This window comes from Zalophus californianus, chromosome X, assembly GCF_009762305.2.
Source record: "Zalophus californianus isolate mZalCal1 chromosome X, mZalCal1.pri.v2, whole genome shotgun sequence".
Taxonomy (NCBI): Eukaryota; Metazoa; Chordata; class Mammalia; order Carnivora; family Otariidae; genus Zalophus; species Zalophus californianus.
In genome coordinates this window covers 38,401,281-38,423,505 of record NC_045612.1, presented here as the reverse complement: position 1 = coordinate 38,423,505, position 22,225 = coordinate 38,401,281, and the positions used below count along the sequence as shown (strand labels likewise).

At 43.9% G+C, this 22,225-nt stretch overlaps 1 protein-coding gene across 10 annotated transcripts in view; it reads left to right on the top strand.

Moving 5' to 3' along the window:
• Positions 1–22,225, top strand: part of TMEM164 (transmembrane protein 164) — a 161,527-nt gene that overhangs the window by 43,518 nt on the left and 95,784 nt on the right. For 7 of the 10 annotated variants that reach the window (XM_027607744.2, XM_027607738.2, XM_027607734.2 and 4 more), the window contains one exon: positions 21,728–21,777. The exons of the other annotated variants lie outside the window; for them this stretch is intronic. Coding sequence is in view for 4 of the 7 variants with exons in the window: in XM_027607738.2 (XP_027463539.1) it covers positions 21,728–21,777 (50 nt within the window). In the remaining 3 variants the exon portion in view is untranslated. The remainder of the gene's footprint in view (positions 1–21,727; positions 21,778–22,225) is intronic. 10 annotated transcript variants of the gene reach the window in all.

Below are 22,225 nucleotides of genomic sequence, written 5' to 3'. Positions count from 1 at the left end.
AAAGCCCCAGTCTAGTCCAACCCTCTCACAGATGTGGGCTCTGAGATTTAGAAAGGGCAAGTCTTTGGCCCGGTTTAGTTAGCAGCTGTTCTGGGATTACGGCCTGGGGTTCTAACTTTCAGGCCATTGCATTTTCTTCTAGAAGTAGACATTCTCGAAATAAAGTCTGCCAGCTCTGAAACAGCTTGTCTGTGGATACTGGAGGTGGTCTCAAATCACTTGACCAGGGTCACTGCTGGGGCTGGGTTGGGGGGAAATAGGAGAGTGAAGCTTACCCAAGGCATTGCTTGCAGAGTTGAGACATAACAGATGGCTTTTCATTCTAGAATTCCACATCTGTAGAGAGTGGAGAACATGACTGAAAGCTCAGTGGGTATTTCTTGATTATGTGACCGGCCGAAATCACTCTGCTGGTCTGAATGATAATACCATTTAGAAGTTTTTTTTTTTTTTTTTTTTTTATACCACTGAGCATTTAATTGGTCAGCATGAAGTTTGCTAAATGTTGTTTCTGTCATGAGTTTTATGTAGTTCTGGAGAACTAGGAGGGGCCTTCAGGCCATTTGGTTTGGGGCCCTGCTTCAGCTATTAAAAATTATATAGTGCCTTAAATACCTGTTGCTAAATGTTATTTGCACTTCTCGTTAGGACTCCTGTGGGTTTCTTCTGCTCAGAATAGAAGCTACCGTAGGACTTAATGAAAGGACACAGCCTAATGGGTCACAGAGGTAAAGTTCAAAAGCATTTAGGAGACAGGCCCATCTGTAGGTCCCTGGAGAGGAAAGGAAAGTGGTGCTTTTCCAGGCGTAGTAGGCCTGTGACTCAGGGTTGGATTCTCGCAGAAGGTGCGCGGCTGGACGGTGTAGCTCATTTCTCTACCTGCCTTCCAGTAGGACACACTCTGGGAGTCCTCCCATCAGGCTGGTTTTTTCTCCCCATGGCGAAGGAAACCACGGGCATGTGGCTAATAAAAAAAAAAAAAAAATCATAAGCCCAGAAGCCAAAAAGCTCAAAGGCTCGTGAGAGCCAAGCGTCCTTCCATGGGGCCACCCCAAATCCCCCAGAGATGGGTGGGTCCATATCCAAAGGAATAATAAAGGAAAAAGCACCATTCGCAGAGTCGCTTTAAGAAAAGGTAATATCTGGCTTTGCATTCCCTCTAGCCACCAATAGTTTGCTTCCCCCGGCAGTTTTGCCTGCGAACCCTTCTTTCACATCACTCTGAATAAACATTCATCTGTCCCTCTGGACCAAGGGAAACAGAATGTGCTAGAGGGCTACTCCCAAAGTCCTTCATTTCCTTACCCCCTTGTGGCTCCCAAACCACGAAATTCTGGGCCATTTGCATCTGCCTCAGTTCCTCCTCCACGTGGCCAAGAGCGGCTTGGTTCTAGGTACAATGCAAAGCTTCCTGGAGTGCACCGAATGTGGAAAGCACTGTAATTTGAGGCAGTTTTCAGAAAAGAGCCCCTTCTGGTAAAGAAAAGCCCTTTTTCCTCTTTCTCTTTTCTTTCTTTCTTTTCTTCCCCCCCCCCCACCCCCACTTAGGCCTCATCACATTTTGTCCAATTTCAGCTCATCGCAGGCTGAATTTTCCTTTTGATGTCTGCTTTCCAGAATAGCCCCTGCCTGAAAAGGAGAACAAAAGGCCAACTCTGTGCCTTTCAATTTGCAGCCGCTGCAACCCTTTTATCCATCTCCCTGCTTCCCTTCTTGGGAACAAAACCTGAGCTCCAGGGTCAGAGCGCAGCCGGAGGAAGAGCGCTTTTTTTTTTTTTCCCCCCACCAACCTGAGCACATGCGGATTTCATGTTTCATTGTCGTCCTGCTCTGATCCGGTCAGGGCAGGTAGGGAAGGGAGGGAGGGAGGGGTTGGAGGGGAAAAAAGAAAAAGTGGTTTGTAACCTCCACCAAAGCAGACATTCCTGTCCCGCTGCCCCACCCCCCCTCAGAAGTCCGATTCAGAAGAAAGCATTGTTTTTTAAGGGTGTAGTTTGCTAATTCAGGGTTGCTTTCCAGCTTGAGGGCCTCTGTTTAAGATACCCAGTTTGGATGATGGAGCGGGAGTCTGAGGTTTTGGCCTTTGGGCGCTCGCTCAGACACCATGCTTTTGTTAAACTTTAGCTTCCCGTCTGTTACTCAGTGTCTGTGGTTTCAAATCACAGAAGACCTATCTCTTTGCGCTCCTGGCTTGTTGTCTTGGTTACAGACTTCTTCGGCCTGCCCTTTTTTTTTTAGAGGGGGAACATACTGCTGGAAGGAGGGTTTTTAAAAAATAGTGAATAAGGACTCACTTCAAGAACGCGGGGCTGTTCAGCAGTGGGGAGAACTGTGGTTTGCAAATGTGGTTATACGTTGAAAATCACCTGCGACACTCCAAAATAGGACTGCCCCGGCCCCAGGCCTGACCAGGTGAGTCAGGGTCCTGAGGAGCAGGGCCCCAAGAATTGGGATTTTTATTTTCAGTGAACTGCCCAGATGAGTCCAAGGCGCCTTCAGCATTTAGAACCATTGCGTTTTAACAGGAAAGCCAAATACCTGGGTACAGGACCAACTTTTCTCTACTTTAGTGTTTCCTTCTTGGGATGGGACCAGGAAAGCTTGAGGAGTTACAAGCCCACTGTGAGGGCCCTGTCATTACTGTCACAGACATAAGAGCGACACCTTCCCTTCAAAAAAAAAAATCCAATTATCTAGCTGGCTTGGTGTCTGGGCTGTTAACAGTGGCTTGAGGCTGTCTCAGGGATTAAAATAAATCTTTCCAGTTGCTTGAAGAAGGAGCTTATCTGTGGGGAGGCACAGCAGTTTCACTCCCTCAGTGCCATTCGGACAAAGCTTTCTGGGTTTTTGAACCCACCCCAACTTCTAGCTGCCTCCCTTTTTATACCCCAAGTGGTTAGCAGAGCTAGGCACCGTATCTTTGTTCTTTGCAAAATTGCCTTTTTATCATGCGATTCTATCATAAAAGCAGCGCATGCTCCCGATCCAAGCCTGCAACATTACAAGAATACGACACATGACAAATAAAAAGCCCCTGAGAAGTCTATCTCCCAGAGATTAACCACTGTAAGCATTGTTCCCTGCAGGTTTCATGTTCAATTAGTTGTTATTTAAAAACTCAAACAATTTGAAAGGAACAGAATAGGATGTAGGATTCCTTCCAACCGCTGACTCCCCAACTATTTCTTCCCCCTGGAAACGAACCACCATTACCAGTTGCTTAGAAATCTTGAGAGGCATTCCTTGAGCATTTTAGAGTGACCAAGTCTATCCCATGTACCATAGGGACATCTATGTGCTCATTTCATTTATTCACTCAACAAGTAGTTTTTGAGCGTCTCATATGTTCCAAGCACTGTGTTAGCTTCTGGATCTACAGTTAAGGACCAGCCCACAGCCACTGCCCGCCAAGAGTTGACAGTCTAGCAGGGAAGATGGACATTAAAAAACAACAACAACAACAACAACACTAGCTGCTATAAAGTGAGAAACAGCAGCAAGTGTTGTGAAGGAAAAGAACAGGGTTTACACCCATCCCTTTCCAAATAATGATCGAGAGTCCCCTTTCCCAGTCTCCTAATACAGAGGTGTAGATGAGAGATTGGCAGCAAAGACATAACTCCCCAGCGTTGATCCTTGCCAGCAATTTTCTTCTTTCCCGCCAGAATTTTCATCTGACAAAACGGCCTGGCTGGGAGTTAGGATAACCCACCAGCCCCTTGATCATTGCTTGGTGGAGCGCTAGCAGTACTGTAGATCAGAAGACTTTTGCAGACATACGGTGAACCTGTAGCCAGGAACTCTGTCGTTCATCTCCTTGTGAGCCCAGAATCCCCAGCAAGAACAAACTGACGTAGGCATCAGGCCCCAGGTACTTGGCTTACATTCCTATTTTTACCTTGGCTGCACTGCACATGGTAGGTGTTCTTCTTCCTATTTTTAAAGATGCCAAAAACCGGGGCCCAAGGAAATTGGAAAAACCTTCCTTCTTTAAAATTAACGCTCCTATTTCTCCTCTCGCCCCAAAGATCCTTGACCACAGTCAGATAGCTTCTCGGTGGCAGGGCTCTGCAAACATTTGCTGGCCCCCATGGCTGTGACCCTGACATAGTTGGTCTCCTTCCTGTGGGGAACTGGATACTCTCCATCCCTCCCATGGGTTGGCCTAGGCTGTGTTCCCTTCGAGTTGTCTGGAAGGGGTTTAAGACAACCAGGTCATTCTATTCTAAATATTTTTCTGGGATTGAGGTCAAGTCAGCAGCATGATCCTCTCTTAAATGGGTCAGTGGAGGCAGACTCCCGTGGCTTCTTGAAAGGTCAAGCCTCTCTGGACACACTACCCCTCTTCCCTTCTCTTCCAGCTAGTGTCCTCAGCTGGGTTCTGGCCAGGGAGCAGAGTCGCGCTCACATGTGTTTCCTTGGGGAACTTTTATGCGTCCGACACCGTGTTACACACTTTGAGGAGAAGAGGCAGAGACGGCTCTTTAAAAGCCAAACTATCTTATAGGGGAGACAGAAGGTAGAATTGGCTACAAACACGATCTTTGGAGTCAGACAGTCCCCGGTTCAAAGCCCGACTCTTCCACTTACTTAGTAGTTGTGTGACCTTAGGCAAGTCACTTTCGTTATTAGCTCGGTTTCCTCCTATGTAAACAGGGGCAGGGTGGAGGATAGCCCTTATCTCCTAAGATGGTTGCGAGGACTCCATGAAACAATATGCAGAAGGTGCTGAATGTAGGCCCAGGCCCAGGTACTGCCATTACTGTAATTATTATTATTCCTGCTGCTGCTGTCATTATTATTATTAACAACAGTAGAAGACTACTGGGGTGATAAGTGTATGGCACCAGTAAGCACCAATGTAGTGCAGAAAAGGAATGATCGCTTTTGGTGGGGGATCCAGGAAGTCTCTGGAGGAGGTAGGAGAAGTGGAACGAAATGTGGAAGGCTGAACTGAGTTGGAGTGGGGGCCCAAAAGAAGGAACCTAGTCAGTGTTGGGCATATTCAGTCTCGACCACCAGCTCACCTGTCTTTACAGCTAATATCTCCAACCCTAAATGACTCGCCTTTTGGAGGGTCCTGCGTTACTACTTGCAGTTTAGAGGGGGGTGCTTGTTGGCTGGGTGCTCTGGCTGAGCTTTAGAGGGTATCTGTGCCTCGGTGGAGTTGATGTGGGTCCTGACTCTGCAACTTGGTTTGTGGGTTTAAGGCCGAATTTTTATCAGCTCATCCAGGGAGGTTGGTTTCACACTCCATAGCCTTATAGGAGGCTTTGCGATAGACCACAAGGTGGATGAATGGATTGTTGTTGGGGGAGGGACCCGTGTAGAGACATAACACTTATGTCTATCAGTCGGGTCATATCCTTCCTGATAGCCAGGTTCTGAGGCCAAATTAATCGGGGACTTGTTTAGTAACCTAAAATCAGAACCATCAGGGGTTGAAGCGTTTTGAGAGAGACAATGTAGGTACTTCACACCATTGTAGTGACCAGAACGTGTATCCTTTTTTCTCTCCACTGCTGGGAAAACATTAATGATGATTTTTCTCTTGGGCGTTTCTGTTTTCTAACTCTATGCAAATACTGTGTGCATGCCATGACCATGTTCTTTTTCTGTGTTTTTTAATCTTCTAGATAAGATTTGGAGAATATCCACTTCTCAATAGCAATATAGATGCAGTGGTTCTCTCACTGAGTGTTCTTTTTGGCTTTCTTCCTAAATTATACTGATGTTTCTAAGCAGGGCTGCCACGAATGGCTTTGCACTGCACAACCCTAGGAGAGGGTGCCATTCACATAGACTATAATTGAATGGCGCCACTAGGGTTGTGCAGTGCACAACCTACACAACTGTACTCGGCGGCCCTGGCATAATGTCAGTGCTCTTTTCATCGAGGGCGGGGTTTTTGGGAAAGGTAGAGAGTAGCAATTTGGAACGTTCTTAGAGACTTGGTAAGGGGGCTGAAGCAGTGAGCTGCCACCGTGATTTGGAAAGGAAGAGAGAAGTGCAGTTGTGGCTTTGAGGAGATTATCCTCTGGCAGTATCTCCAGCCTTTGGACAGTCCTGCATTACTGCTTGTGGAAGAGGTGGAAGTCCTTCCTCCTATGGGAGGACTACTGACCTTCATTCTTTCAGTAAGTCATTTTTTGAGGGCCTACTATATGAGGGTTGAAGAACAGGGAGGGATTTGCCCAGGAGGGAGCATTTGAACTGGGCTTTATGAAAGAAGCAGGAAGTAAACACGTGAAAATGGGTTGTGAGAACAGAGTTCCAGGGGAAAGGGAAGAGCAAGAGGGAAGACAGATGGGAAACTGCATGGTGGGGTTGATGGGTAATGGCGAATAATTCTTTTGGTTTTATGGAAAGGCACGTGAAGAAGAGTAGTGAGCAGTAATACTGGTTGGGGGGGTTGTCAGGCGATGATCGGGAGGGGAGGAACTTGGATGCCAAATTAAGGAGGTTGGACTTCATTTAACAAGCATTAAAGAGCCATCCTAAATTTGTTGTTTTTAAAAGTTTATTGAGCTATAATTCACTTCGGTACAGTTCACCCATTTAAAGTGTTCAGTCAGTGGTTTTTAGTATAGTCACAGGTATGTGCAGCCATCACCACAATTTTGAACATTTTCATCACCTCAGAAAGAAGTTCCGTACCATTAAGCTGTCACTCCCCTACCTGTCCTTCCTCTCCCCTGCTCTGAGCAGTGACTAATCTGCTTTCTGTCTCTATGGATGAGCCTGGTCTGGACATTTCATGGCGATGGAGTCATATAATATACAGTCTTCTCTGACTGGTTTCTTTCACTTAGTATGTGTTCAAGGTTCGTCCATGTTGTAGCATGGATCAGAAACTCGCACCTTTTAATGGCCCGATCATAGTCCATTGTGAGGATGCACCACCTTTTGTGCATCCATTCATTCACTGAGGAGTGTTTGGGCTGCTTCCGCCTTCTGGCTGTTAACGAATGTGGCTGCTATGAACATCCGTGTATGAGTTTTGATGTGGACGTGTCTCTTGGACATATACATGGAAATGGAGTTGCTGGGTCACATGACAACTCTGTTTAGCCTTTTGAGGAACTGCCAGACTATTTTCCAGTGCTGTGGCGCCATTTTACAGTGTATAGGCATACCTCGAAGGTACTGTGGGTTCCATTCCAGACCACCGCAATGGGGCAAATATCACAATAATACGAGTTAAATGAATTTGTTGGTTTCCTCATACATATAAAAGTTATATTTGCACTATGCCATGGTCTGTTAAGTGTGCAATACCATTATGTCTAAACATACTAGGTACGTACCTACTTTAATGCAAAAAATGCTAACCGTCTAAGCTTTCAATGAGTCACAGTCTTTCCGCTGGTGGAGAGTCTTGCTTCAGTGTTGATGGCCGCTGCCTGATGAGGGTGGTGGTTGTGGAAGACTGGGGTGGCCGGGGCAGTTTCTTAAAAACGGGACAATGCTGAGGTTTGCCGCACCGACGGACTCTTCCTTTCACAAATAAATGATTTCTCTGTAGCATGTGATGCTGTGTGGTAGCATTTTACCACAGTAGAGCTACAAAAATTGGACTCAATACTCTCAAACCCTGCTGCTGCTTTATCAGCTAAGTTGATGTCATATTTTAAGTCCTGTGTTGTCCTCTCAACGCTTTTCACAGTGTCTTCACCAGGAGTACATTCCATCTCAGGAAACCACTTTCTTTGCTCAGCCATAAGAAGCAACTCCTCAGCCATTCAAGTTCCATCATGAGATGGCAGCAGTTCAGTCCCATCTTCAGGCTCCACTTCGGATTCTAGTTCTCTTGCTCTTTCCTTTGCACCTGCAGTTCCTTCCTCCATGGAAGTCTTGACCCCCTCAAAGTCATCCACAAGGGTTGGGATCAACTCCTTCCAAACTCCTGTTCGTGTTGGTATTTGGAGCTCTTCCCACGAATCATGAATGTTCTTAATGGCATCTGGGATGGTGAATCCTTTCCAGAAGGTTTTCAGTTTACTTTGCCCAGATCCATCAGAGGAATCACTTTCTACAGCAGCTATATAGCCTTATGAAATGTATTTTTTCAATAATAAGACTGGAAATTCAAAATGACTCCTTGATCCACGGGCTGCAGAATGGATGTTGCGTTAGCGGCATGAAAACAACATTAATTGCGTGCATTTCCATCAGAGCTCTTGGGTGACCAGGTGCCTTGTCAGTGAGCAGGAAGATTTTGAAAGGGGTCTTTTTTTTTTTTCTTTTTCTGAGCAGTAGGTCTCAACAGTAGGCTTAAAATATTCAGCAAACCATGTTGCGAGCAGATGTGCTGTCGCCCAGGCTGGCGTTGTTCCATTTATAGAGCACAGGCAGAGGAAATTTAACATAATTCTTAAGTGCCCTAAGATTTCTGGAATGGTAAATGAGCATTGGCTTCAACCTAAAGCGTTGGTTTCAACCATCCATAACCAGCTGCTTTAGCACTTAATAAGACAGTCAGCCTGTTCTTCGAAGCTTTGAAGTCAGGCATTGACTTTTCCTCTCTAGCTATGATAGTCCTAGATGGCATCTTCTTCCAATAAAAGTCTGTTTGACCTGCATTGACAATCTGTTGTTTAGCGTGGCCACCTTCATTAACTATGTTAGCTAGACCTTCTGGAGAACCTGCTGCAGCTTCTACATCAGCACTTGCTGATTCACCTGGCGCTTTTGTGTTAAGGAGGCAACTTCTTTCCTTAAACCTCATGAACCAACCTCTGCTAGCTTCAGATTTTTCTTCTGCAGCTTCCTCACCTCCCTCGGCCTTCATGGAATTAAAGAGAGTCAGGGCTTTGCTCTGGATTAGGCTTTGGCTTAGGCGAATGTGGTGGCTGGTTCGATCTTCTATCCAGACCACTCAGACTTTCTCCATATCCTCCAAAAGCTGTTTCGCTTTCTTACCATTCATGTGTTCACCGGAGTAGCACTTTTAATTTCCTTTAAGAACTTTTCCTTTGCAGTCACAGCTTGGCTAACTGTTTGGCTCAAGAGGCCCCGCTTTCGGCCTCTTGGCTTTCAACATGCCTTTCTCACTAAGTTTAATCATTTCTAGCTTTTGATTTAAAGTGAGAGACCTGCGACTCTTCCTTTCACTTGAACACTTAGACGCCATTGTAGGGTTAATAAATGGCCTAACTTCAGTATTGTTGTGTCTCGGGGAATAGGGAGGCCCAAGGAGATGGTGAGAGATGGGGCAACAGCCAGTCAGTGGAGTAGTCGGAACACATACAACATTTATTGATTAAGTTCGCTGTCTTATGTGGGCACGGTTTGTGGCATCCGAAAACAATTACAGTATAACAGCAAAGATCACTGAACACAGATTACCTTAACAAATAATGAAAAAGTTTAAAATATTGTAAGAATTACTGAAGTGTGACACAGAGATACAAAGTGAGCAAATGCTGTTGAAGAATGGCACAGATAGACATGTTCAATGCAAGTTTGCCACTAACCTTCCATTTGTAAAAAAAAAAAAAAAACAGTATCTGCAAAGTGCAATAAAGGAAAGCTCGTCAAAATGCAGTGTGCCTGTATGAGGTTTGAGTTTTTCCTCATCATCACAAACACTTGTGATTGTCTTTCATCTAAGTCTTGCTTATGGGTGTGAAGTGGCATGTCCTTGTGGATTTGATTTTCATTTCTCTAATGGCTAAAGATATTGAGCATCTTTTCATGAGCATATTGGCCATTTGGATGTCTTCTTTGGAGAAATGTCTATTCAAATCTTGAGCCCGCTTTTAATTGGGTTGTTTGTCATTCTATTGTTGTGTTTCGAGAGTTTTATGTATTCTGGATACTAGACCCTTGTCAGAGACAGGATTTGCAAAAATTTTCTCATTCTTTGTGTTGTCTCTTTTCTTTCTTAATAATGTCCTTTGAATCGCAGAAGATTTTAATTTTCATGAAGTCCCATTTAGCTGTTTTTATCTTTTGTTGCTTATGCTTTCTGTGTCACATCTAAGAATCCATTGCCAAATCTGGGGTCGTGAAGATTGACTATTATGTTTACTTTTTTTTTTTTTGAAGATTTTATTTATTTATTTGACAGAATGAGAGAGCAGGAAAGTATAAGCAGTGGGAGCAGCAGTGGGAGAGGGAGAAGCAGGCCCCCCACCGAGCAGGGAGCCTGATGTGGGGCTCCATCCCAGGACCCTGGGATCATGACCCGAGCCAAAGGCAGCCGCTTAACTGACTGAGCCACCCAGGCGCCCCTATTATGTTTACTTTTAAAGAGTTTTATAGTTTTTGCTTTTACATTTAGGTCTTTGATTGAATTTGAGTTAATTTTTGCATATGGTTGTGAGGTAGGGGTTTACACGTTCTTATGCATATGGAAATCCACTTTTCTTAGCACCATTTGTTGAAGAGACTATTTCCCCATTGAATGGTCTTGGCACCCTTGTTGAAAATCAGTTGTGTTTATTTTTGGACTTTCAACTCCATTCCACTAGCCTGTGTGTCTATCCTTATGCCAGTACCACACTGTCTTTATTATTGCTTTGTAGTGAGTTTTGAAATCAAGTCATGTGGGTCCTTCTACTTGTTCTTTTCAACTTGTTTTGGCTATTTGGAGTCCCTTACAATTCCATAAGAATTTTAGAATTAGCTTGTCAGTTTCTATAAAGAAATCAGCTGAGATTCTGATAGTGATTGTGTCGAATTGGTCATCTGAAAATTTTAATGAGGAACATAACATGATGAGGGCTCTATTTTTAAGAATAAGAACCTGACAATAATGTATGAACTCTAGAGTGAAGGAGGGGAGACACTGGAGACCTGGAGATCAGATAGGAAATTGTTATAGTAGTTCAAGAAAATGAGAGGGACTAAACTAGGAAAAGATAGTGGGGATAAATGTGAGATATATTGAAAAGGTAGAAATGTCAACATGACAGGACTTGGGGACTGACTACCTGTGGGGGCTGAGGAAGAGGGGTACCATCAAAGATAGCTCCAAAGTTTGAAAATAGGCTAACCGATTAGATGACAGTACTTTTTAAAACTGTGTTTTATTCTTTTTTTTTTTTTTGAGAGAAAGTGCGCATGCACGTGCATGTTGGGTGGGGGGAGGGCAGAGGGAGAGGGAGAGAGAAAATCTTAAGCAATCTCCATACTTGGCACAGAGCCCAATGTGGGGCTTGATCTGATGACCTGAAAATCATGACCTGAGCTGGAATCAAGAGTCGGACGCTTAACTGACTGAGCCACCCAGGTGCCCCTAAAATTATTTTTGATTTACAGAAGATTTGTAAAGATATTACAGAAAATTTGTGTATGCCCTTCACTTAGCTTCCTTAATGTTAACATCTTGCATAATGATGGTAAAATTATTAACACTGAGAAATTGTTATTGGTGCTCTGAACTGAACTAGATTTTATTTCAGTTTCACTAGTTTTTTCACAGACATCCCTTTACTGTTCCAGGATCCAATCCAGGATCCCACATTGTATTTAGTTGTCATGTCTTCTTAGTCTTTTCCGTCCATGACAGTTTCCCATTCTGTCTTTCATTACCTTGACAGTTTGAAGAGCACTGGTAAGTTACTTTGTAAAATCTCCCTAATTTAGATTTACCTAATTTTTTTTCTTGCTTAGATTCGGGCAGTTTGGACAAGAACAGCACGGAAGTGATGCTGTACCCTTCTTGTGTGTCATATCAGGGGGTACACGATGATGTGTCTTATTACTGCTGATGTTAACCATGGTCACTTGATCAAGACAGTGTCTGCCAGATTTCTCCCCATGAAGTTCCTGTTTTTCCTTTGTTTTTTTTTAAGATTTTATTTATTTATTTGAGAGAGAGAGAATGAGAGAAGAGAGCACGAGAGGGAAGAGGGTCAGAGGGAGAAGCAGGCTCCCTGCTGAGCAGGGAGCCCGATGCGGGACTCGATCCCGGGACTCCAGGATCATGACCTGAGCCAAAGGCAGTCACTTAACCAACTGAGCCACCCAAGCGCCCTCCTGTTTTTCCTTTGTAATGAACACGTAGCTTGCATGCAAAAGTAGTACTTGTGTTACTAATCAGAGTAGCTATCCATGGTTTCTGCCTGTAACAGTGATTACTACAGTGTTTGCCTCATGTTGACTTCCTGCTTCCCTCATTCGTTCTGCCTTTGTCAGTCGGAATTCTGCTAGAAGAGTTGTCTCGTCGCTCCCATTCTTTGAGCAGGCAGTTAGAGAGGGAGGAGGTTAGGAAAAGAAGATGACACGTCCACATTTAGACATTGTTACGTCTGAGGTACCTGTGTGACATCTAGACGGAAATATCCAGAAAGCATTTGGTATCTGCTTAGAAGCGACAGTTTGAGGTTAAGTATTGGAGGCAAACACTATTATGCTTTTCCATTTTAGAATTTAGAACCCGGAGTTCGAGGTGGAAACCCGAGGCATAATGAGAAATAAAACTGGCAAGGCAGTGTGTTGTTGGCGGCGGGGGGGGGGGGGGAGGGCATTGCTGAGGGCCTTCATTACCCTACAAACAGCCTTTGGACTTTGTTCAGCGTCTCATCCAAATGCCAATTTAAGATTTATCAGGAGGGAAAGATTGATAATCAGGTCCTAGTTCAAAATCTACTGTAGCACTGTGTGCAGCAATTGAGAGCTATTTAATACCCCAAATTAAATAAAATCTAAGTACCTAAAGAGTTCTACAGGCTACTGGGGAAAAAAAAAAGAGAGAGAGAGAGAGAGAGAGAGAGAGAGAGAGGCATTATCTGGAGTGATTGGCGAGGGCTTTGTGGAGGAAATAGAACTTGCCATGGGCTTGGATGGAATTCACAGTGAGAAGAGAAAGGGCATCCAAGAAGGATGCTGCTATCAATAGCTCGTGCTTATTTTATTCCTTACAGTGTGCCAGGCAGTGAACTAAGTGCTTCAAGTGTTCAGCCCTCACCTCTACTGTATTGAGGTCATCCCGTTGTAACCCCCATTTGACAGATGAGGAAACTGAGTCTAGGGGGGTTAAGTATCCTCCCCTTTTTGGCAGCTGGAGAAGGGAAGCCAAATAATACAGCAGCACATTGTTATGCAAGCATGGAGTTAGCACAAGCGAAGTTAGATGAATTGGAAACTTAACATGAGCTGTTGCTGATATAGCTCACAGTAGGGATGGATTTTCTACTGAGATCAGAATAATTATAGCTCTTAGGTATTGAGTGCTAGCTATGCACTAGGCATTGTGCCAAGAGCTTTGCTTGCTCTATCGCATTTGATCCACTCTAAAACCTCGTGAGACATAGTTACTATTTTTGTCCCTATTTTAGAAACGGGAATTCCTCCAGTTTCTTGCCCAAGCTCACTGTGCTGGTGAGTGGCAAAGCCAGCCTGTGAACCCAAGTTTGTTTTGACTCTAAAGCCCATAATCTGAACCACTTAGCAATGCTACCTGTCTTGCTTCCACTCTCTTAATAGGGATGAATTTGCCAGTGGGACCAGAAAGCTTGGTGTTTATGAGCTAAGCTTCATTGGCTCCTGGCTAGTGCTTGAGTGTGGACACTACAAAATACACCTCTCTGTGACTCTCCTTATTCAGTACCTCAGTGGTTGACCAACCCCATTCATTCTCTTCTAAGGTGTAATTCAAGCAGGTTACAATCTGGTCCTTGAAGTCTGGGAACCGTTCTGGTTTTAAGATGACCTTATAACCTTTTAAATCCATTTTATGTTGATTCTAAAACCCAACTCTTTATGACTCTTATTTCCCTTTTTTCTAAATTCTTGAGAGAAGGCTCTCTTTTTGTAACTTCTTTACACTGACAAAAGTGGTAATTTCTCAGAAAGAGGTAAGCAGAAGGAGTTAATGGAAGGACAGAGGGCGGGCATTTAACCAAAGGCTTCTTGGAGAAAAATATACTTAATTTTGTATTTGAAGGGTAAATAGGGATTGGCCAGAAAATTTAAGGTGAGAAGGCCATTCTGGAAGAGTGAATCATATTAGCACTAGAGATTGCAATTTTAAAAATAAAATTACAAAAATACTAGGAAAATAGTAGGTGACTCTTCTATAATGCCAGGGTTGTAAGATTTTTAAAACATGACATGAAAGACAGAAGCCATAAAGGAAATGACAATTAGGTCTGATTACATAAAGATAAAGAAGCTTCTCTACATCAAACAAGTAACATAAGCAAAGCTACAACAGTGACATCCGGGGGAAAATATTTGCAATAAATATCAAATAATCTGTATTAAATGTCATTAAAACATAAATGGTTCTTACAACCCAGTAAGAAAAAGAACATACCAGTTGTAAAATAGGCAAAGGCCACAGATGGTCACATCCCCAAAGAAGAAATAACGGCTGTCCAAAAAACAAGTTAGAAAATAGTCAAACATTTTTGGTCATTTGAAACATGCCAAGTAAAGGAATAAGTTGTATGTTTGTGTTATTGGGGAGGAGAATAATTTTCTTTCCACTCTTCTAGGTTCTTGGCAGAGATCCCCCCCCCCCACCCCCCGTAATAAAAGACCAATTAGCAGGAGAGAAAAACAAATGGAAGTTTGGTAGCATGTATACCTCCTGCAGACATGGGAGAGACCCAGGAAAATCGAGTAACTCCCCAAAATGGCCTAAGCCACCACCTTAAATACCATCTCTAGCTTAGAGACAAAAGGAAGACATTAGGTGGTAGGGGTAGGGTAAGGCAGAAGGCCAGTTATGGTAGGGGGCCAGGAAAAGCATGGTAATCAAGGGTAAGGTCATTATGAAGGAGGAGGTCAGTGTCTTCTTCATTGATAGGGTAAGGTCATTATGAAGGTTGAGGTCAGTGTCTTCTTCATTGATAAGAGTGTCTAGGGTTTGAGTCATCCTTCTTGGTACAGAGGGGGAGCCATTCTTACACATGGAGATTTTCTTTATAAATGTAAATGTCTCCTACAAAAGGGTAACTTCTACTCACTTTTCAGAGCTTCTCCCATGTCTGCTGGTGTGTGTGTGTGTGTGCGCACGCGCGCGCGTGTGTGTGTGTGTGTGTGTGTGTTTTAAATAACCAGCCTAAAATAATCCTTATGCCAAAGAGACATATTTCAGGGTGGCAAATTCTGCTCCCATTCCATGTTTTGCCTTTTAAACAGGTTGTAGCAGAAACACATTATCATATGTTGCTGGTGGGAGTATAAATTCAAAGAAATTTTCTCGAAGGCAGTTTAGAATTATAGGTTAAAAGCCTTAAAATGTATATTCCCTTTGAAGACCTAGAAATTCTCCTTGTACAAATGTAGACTAAGGAAATAGTAAAGGATCTGAAAATTTAGACATAACAACATGTGCAGTAGGAGGAGATTGGTTGAGTAAATTGTTGCATATCTATATAATTGAATGAAATGGAGCAATTAGAAAATGAGGTTGTAGAAGTGTGTTTATCGACATGGAGTGTGTTCAAGGTACAATTTGGCACAAAGCATGAGGCTTCCAGCCTGAAGGACATAGACAGTCAAAGCCTTGCCGGCCATGCTAAGGAGCTTGGGCTTTTTCCACAGATACTGACAAGTCATTGTAGGATTTTAAATGGCAGATCAGAATGGTGTTGTAGGTAGATCTTTCTTCCAGCAGTGTGCATGAAGCTGGGAGACTAGTGAAGAGATTATCTCAGGGGTCCAGGGAGAGAGGATGCGGGCCCAAAGGTATGATCATTAGTGAATAGAGCCTAGGACAGACTTTTGGGCAGTCCAAGGAATGGGTCTTCTCTGTGGTTGGTAATGGTTATAAGCACTCGGGAATCCCCAAATCGCTGTGTACCATCATAGGAGGTAGGACCAGGAGAACTAGAGCTGGAGGACTGGGCCTGAGAAGACTGTGTACCAGGCCAAACACCACTCCCCTGGTCCTCTCTCATGGTTTTTGTTTCATTTAGTTTTCCCACCCTCTTCACTGATTTACCTGGCTAGTCCCTCATTTAGGATGGTCTTGGCAACTGGCCCTTCCTCCAGATTACATTGCCATAGTACCAGCACTTCCTCCTGTGAACAAAAATTAGTCTTACTTAGGTGTCATGAAGATGGGGGTTTATCAGGTCTAATGTTGGGGTGAAACAGTTGATGGGAGACTGGACAGTGATGCCAATGAACTTGGAGCTGATGTAACTGTGGGAACAGGAAGGAGGACAAGTGATGTCAGAGAGGCATTTGGAAGGAGCTGAATTTACAAATTGCCAGTGTTAAAGAACAAAATTCAACAGGGTAAATTTGAAGATCTGATTGGCTTTATTAAGAGATTCATGAGTCAGGCAGCATCCCATCTAGCAAGGCGGGGGAGAGTTGTACAAAACGGTTGGTTTTTATAGGAAGTGGGGGGGCAAGGAAGTTATTAGCAAAGGAGAAAAAAAGAAAAGAAAAGATTGTTTCAGGCAAGGTCACCTTCCCTTGGGAAGGGCAAAAGTTCTTATTAGGTGGATTACATCATCTTCCTTTGGGGAATGGAGTACTTAGTTGGTGCTGGCCAGAAAATTCCAGATTGATTGGCTTAGAATTCTACTGGGGGAGTTGAAACTGCAATTAAGTCTTGGTTTGTTATCTTGGGGGTGAGTGAATCCACCTTGGGCCTCTGGCTTTCTTTTAGCAAGGAGAACCTTGAAGTAGTACAGGGAGCTTTCCTGGGGAATCTGAGAGGGTATGGAAAAAACCTGTGCGTTTTTTCCCCCTCCATTTTTAAGGATCTGAGGCGTATCAGAACCCAGCAGACCTGGTTTTGAATGAGGTGGGTTGGAGCTAAGATGAGTACGTCTTCAGGGAATGCTAGACTCTGCAACCCATCTATGTAAACGTAATTTGCTGCCCAGTTTGGTTGCGTTTGGAGAGGTCTTGCATTGTAGTGACTAGATCCTGTGAGCTGTGTGGTGGTATAGGTGTGGGGCCATTGGGTCAAGGGGCAGGGCTAGAGTCTAAAGAAGAGAAGCCATCAGGAGGTGTGGACCGTGTCAGGTGCGAGGTGGAAAGTGTGTTGAATTGGGAGTTTAACGGATCTGGGTTCTTGTTGGAACCTTTTCCCTTAGGTACCTTCATCTGCAAAGTGGAATTTAATAGCAAGGCCCTGCTCATCTCCCAAACGACTGGAGAGTAGAAGTGCTTTGTAGCACATCTCTCTCTGTTACCACCTGTCCTCGCCCTTTTCTTCAGGTGCTGAACTGGGCAGATTTCAGCATGAATACAGAAGCGCCAACTCGGTGCTGGGATAGGCTCAGATACATTCCCTTCTTCCTACTGTCCTTGTTTGCACTTCTAAGTGTCCTGTACTTCCCACCCTATTTGCAACTGAAGGGATGGTTTAGCTTTCCATCTGCTGGTCTAAAACATGCTACCAAAATTTGGAGGTGGATGGCATCCCAGCAAGGAAGAAAGCAGGGATGTTCAGGCCAAGGCTAGGGGCCATCGGGCCTCTGAATTAAAATGTTATTTTCGCATGGCTTCTTTGGTTAACAGTGATTATGGATGTGGCTCCAGCATGCTAGGGCAGAGAGGTTCAATGTCATAAATCTTTGAAGTTCCTGAGGGGGGCCATGAGTTTACCGGAAATGGAATATGATGAACTTGAGGTCTTTTTTTCAGACCTGCTGATTCGATATGTCTACATGTATCTGATTTAAAGGTTGCTCAAAAGGCGCCCGGCTAGCTCAGTCGGAAGAGCATGAGACTCTTAAAGGTTGCTCAAAGAAGATACCCTCTATCTTGGTGATGGGACTAGACACGCCAGATGAGAAAGGCCAAAGTGTTGATTAGAGTGGCTTGGCCACATGAAACTAACTGTTGGAAAATTCAGTTAGGGTCAAAACTAGATTGATTAGCTGCCTCAAAAGAAATTAGACCCATCATTGGTTGGGGCTGGAGGATTTGCTCCCTTTAGTAGGTTTCTGGGTTTTTGGTATAGGGCTGTCATGAATCAGAGCCAGCCAAATGGAGCGGTTAGAGGGGAATCTGCCCCAAGAATCTGCTCATCTCTCCTTGGCTGTGGGAAAAGTAAGAATCAACTGTGGGGCTCAGTGTTGTATTTTTGCTTCTCTGTTTAGCATGTTAGCATGAAGTATCTTGGCTATTCCAGAATCTCAGGAAGGCTGCTGTCATGGCTCTTAGGTGACTCCAGAAATATTGAGGACCTTTCCAAGGTGGTTGGGGGCCCCTGTCTGCTCTCTGTATACTGTAGCTTGTGAGTGTAGCCTTTGAGGGGCCTGATGCTCAGTAACTGAGTGCAACCTCCAACTTGATCCCTTGCTTAAGGTGAGTAACTTTACTGCTGGGTCAGTGGTAGAGAATACCAACTTTGTTTTTTTCCTTCTTGGATTGCTCCTGAGGGGTGGGGTGGGAAGTAGGGATAAATTAATGTTTGGATGATTGAGATTCCAAATTGACAGTCCTTGTCCCAAACCATTCAGGTCAGATGTATTTCAGAAGTCAGAAATTTTTGGATTTCAGAAAGGTAATACGGGGGCACCTGGTTGGCTCAGTCAGTAGAGCACTTGACTCTTGATCACATGGTTATGAATTCAAGCCCCATGTTGGGTGTAGAGCTTACTTAAAAAAATCAGAAAGTCAATACAGTGAATGTGGAATATTTTATATATGCTCCCAGTGGGATCTGGGGTAACATCCTATAGTCAAAAGATTATTATTATTATTATTATTATTATTATTCTTTTAAGGATTGATTTATTTTAGAGAGAGAGATTGAGAAAGAGAGCATGAGCAGGGGGAGGGGCAAGGGGAGAGGGAGAGATAGAATCTCCAGCACACTCCCTGCTGAGCGAGGAGCCTGATGTGGAGTTCAGTCTCACAACCCCAGAGATCATGACCTGAGCCGAAATCAAGAGTCGGATGCTCAACTGACTGAGCCACCCAGGTGCCCCCCAAAGATACTATTTTTTATGGAAGCCATATGAATACTCATCATAAGTGGAATAAATATGTCCATAAATAGTCTCAGCTCAGTTCAAGTCATACTTGCTACCAAATTAGCTTTGAAAAAAACCCAACTTTTGGTTTTTAGAGCTTTTTGGATTTGATGATTACCACTGGAGGATTATGGGCCTGTAATTGTCATTGATTTTGCACTATTAATCAAATTGATCCACAGGGTGAAAGGCTTGTTCTCGGTGGATATTTCCTTGGCTGGGTTCTCTAATCAGGTATTTTGCAGGTAGTGGACTCCCGGCCACATTCCTTTCGAGACCCTTTCTCTTTTCCCTTCTTCTTTCTCTTCCTCTTGGTAGGGATTCAAGCAGGTGTTTTTCTTTGTAATGATTTTCCTTATAGTACCCTTTATTTCTAAATGTAGATTTTGAGAGAACCAAAGAGCCAAATGCTAAAGAATATACACGTGACAGAGCCAAACAAGTGCGTAATGCAGATAACTTATTTTTTTAAAGATTTTATTTATTTATTTGATAGAGAGAGAGAGAGAGAGAGAGAGAGAGCACAAGTAGGCAGAGAGGCAGGCAGAGGGAGAGGGAGAAGCAGGCTCTTCGCTGAGCAGGGAGCCTGACGTGGGGCTGGATCCCAGGACCCTGGGATCATGACCTGAGCCGAAGGCAGCCGACTTAACTAACTGAGCCACCCAGGCGCCCCATAGCAGATAACCTATTTTAATAAATGCTCACAGCAAGATAGGGACACATATCAATGACTTTGTAAACCACACCATTAAATCACTGTAGAGGAAGGAACTCCACAAATATGAGTTTCATTCTTTCATTAATCCTTAGTCCTGTTGAATGTCTCTGACTCCTGTAATAGTCCAGGCCAAGGTCAAACAGTCATCATATCTGGTGGCCAGGAGTGGTTGAATCTCCTGGGGCATTTGTTAAACATGCAGATTCCTGGAGTCCCAGACTTTTGAGGTCAGCATTCCTAATGGGGGAGCCCAGGAACCTGCATGTTCGACCAGTTGCTCTGAAGGGGTTTCTTTGTCTCACTTGAGAACCAGTGCTTTGATGAAGGTCATACAGATGCAGTTTTTGTATAACCCAGGCCTAGGTCAAACCAAGTAGCATGGAACTGATTTGACTCTTAGAAGGACAAGGTTCTTCTTGTTTGGTTTGCCCTGGGGAGGAGAATAGAAGAGTAGAACTACCTGGTCATGGTTAGAAATAAGCCAATCAAATATGGGGGAGGAAAAATAATTTTCCCTCTACCCTTCTAGGTTCTTCTTTTTTTTTTTGAAAGAAAGATTCCATTTCTAGGTTTACTTATTTTTTTTAAAGATGTTATTTATTTATTTGAGAAAGAGAGAATGAGAGACAGAGAGCACAAGAGGGAAGAGGGTCAGAGGGAGAAGCAGACTCTCCGCCGAGCAGGGAGCCTGATGTGGGACTCGATCCCGGGACTCCAGGATCATGGCCTGAGCCGAAGGCAGTTGCTTAACCAACTGAGCCACCCAGGCACCCCCTTCTAGGTTCTTGACTGAGACCTCTCCCCCTCCCGACAATGTAATAAAAGACCAGTTAACAGGAGAAAAACAAATGGAGGTTTAATAGTATGTATACCTCCTGCAGACATGGGAGAGACCCAGGAAAATTGAGTAACTCCCTGAATGGCCCAAGCCACCACCTTAAATACCATCTCTGGCTTAGAGACAAAAGGAGGACATTGGGTGGTAGGGGTAGGGTAGGGCAGAAGGCCAGTTATGGGAGGGGACCAGGAAGAGCATGGTAATCAAGGGTAAGGTCATTATGCAGGTTGAGGTCAGTGTCTTCTCCATTGAAAAGAGTGTCTAGAGTTTGAGTCATCCTTCTTTTCCTGGTATGGGGGGGGCGTTCTTACAAATGGAGATTTCCCTTAGGATTGTAACTGTCTCCTACGAAAAGGTAACTTCTCACTTTTCAGTGCTTTTCCTATGTCTACTGTTTCTTAAAAAAATAATCGGGCTAAAATAACCCTTATGCCAAAGAGACATATTTCAGGGTGGCAAATTCTGCTCCCCTTCAAAATCAAAGGGAGGCTTGGAGCCTGGGCATGGCAATATTGGTAGGGTTGCTAGATAGAACGAAGGAGGCCCAGTTAAATTTGAATTTCAGATAAACAGTGAATAATGTTTTTATATAAGTATATCCTAAATATTGCATGGAACTTACACAAAAACATTATTCACTGTTTATCTGAAATTCAAATTTAACTGGGCCTCCTGTGTTTTTATTTGCTAAATCTGGCAGTGCTGGGTATTGATTAACGCCCCCTTCCCCGTGGGAGGCAAACCAGATGGCATTTACGTACTTTGTCCCATTCATGGAATACATTTTTGTCTTGGGTTAAAAGCTTCTCAGACTGGCTACTATATCATATTGCATTGAAGAGTTGAAAAATTGAGTCTTGTTCTAGAGGTTAAGAGGAAATGTTCTAGAGGCAAAAAAAAAAGGCCTAAGAAAGGCTTTTCCCATCTTGCCCCCAAACACTCCCTCACGCTCTATCCCTCTCCCTCTTCCCCACTGTATCTCTCTCTCTCTCTCTCTCTCTCTCTCTCTCTCTCTCTCTCTCTCACACACACACACACACACACACACACACACACACAAATGTCCCCGCACCTAGATACCTGTGCAAACAGAAACACGTTTGGAAAACCACCTGCTTGCCTTTTTAAGTTTTTATATTGCATTTTTCATGTTAGAGTTTGGTTATTTATTGTTACTATTATCATTTTACTGTTGTTATTGAAGTAACATTGTCTAACCGTGTCCAGTACTGCTCTTGATAACCATACTTAACTCTTTTTTAATTGCAGATCTTTCTCCTGGCCTGCCCTCCATGTCCTGGGGCTATCGTCGTCTTCAAGTAAGGGAAAATTGGTTTTTGCTCTGTTGCCATTGCTATTCCGAATGTTCTTTGTGATAACCAAGGGTGATGAGCACATTGATGTGAACATCTTGGGCCTGCCCCCGCTTTGTCTCTGGGCTTCCCAAGGAACAAAAGTCTATGAGGCCCAGTGAAACACGGGGATATTATATGCAGAGATTTGGCTTTGGTCAAGCCCTGACAAGTCCTTTTTAGCGAGTGTTTGTGGTGGTGGTTTATGGCCAAGCCCTGCTCCCTTGGAAGGTTGCTGGCTTCCTGCAGTTTCTCTCCAGAGCATGTTGGGGGCCATGCGGCTTCCCTCCTCTCAAGAATCATTGCCCTGTCATCCTGCTGCTTCCCTGAGGAGCTGGTTCTTCACTTTGAAGACCTTTGTTCCTATGTTTCTGTGTTTTTTTTTTTTTTTTTGTGCAAATTAAAGTGAGGGGAA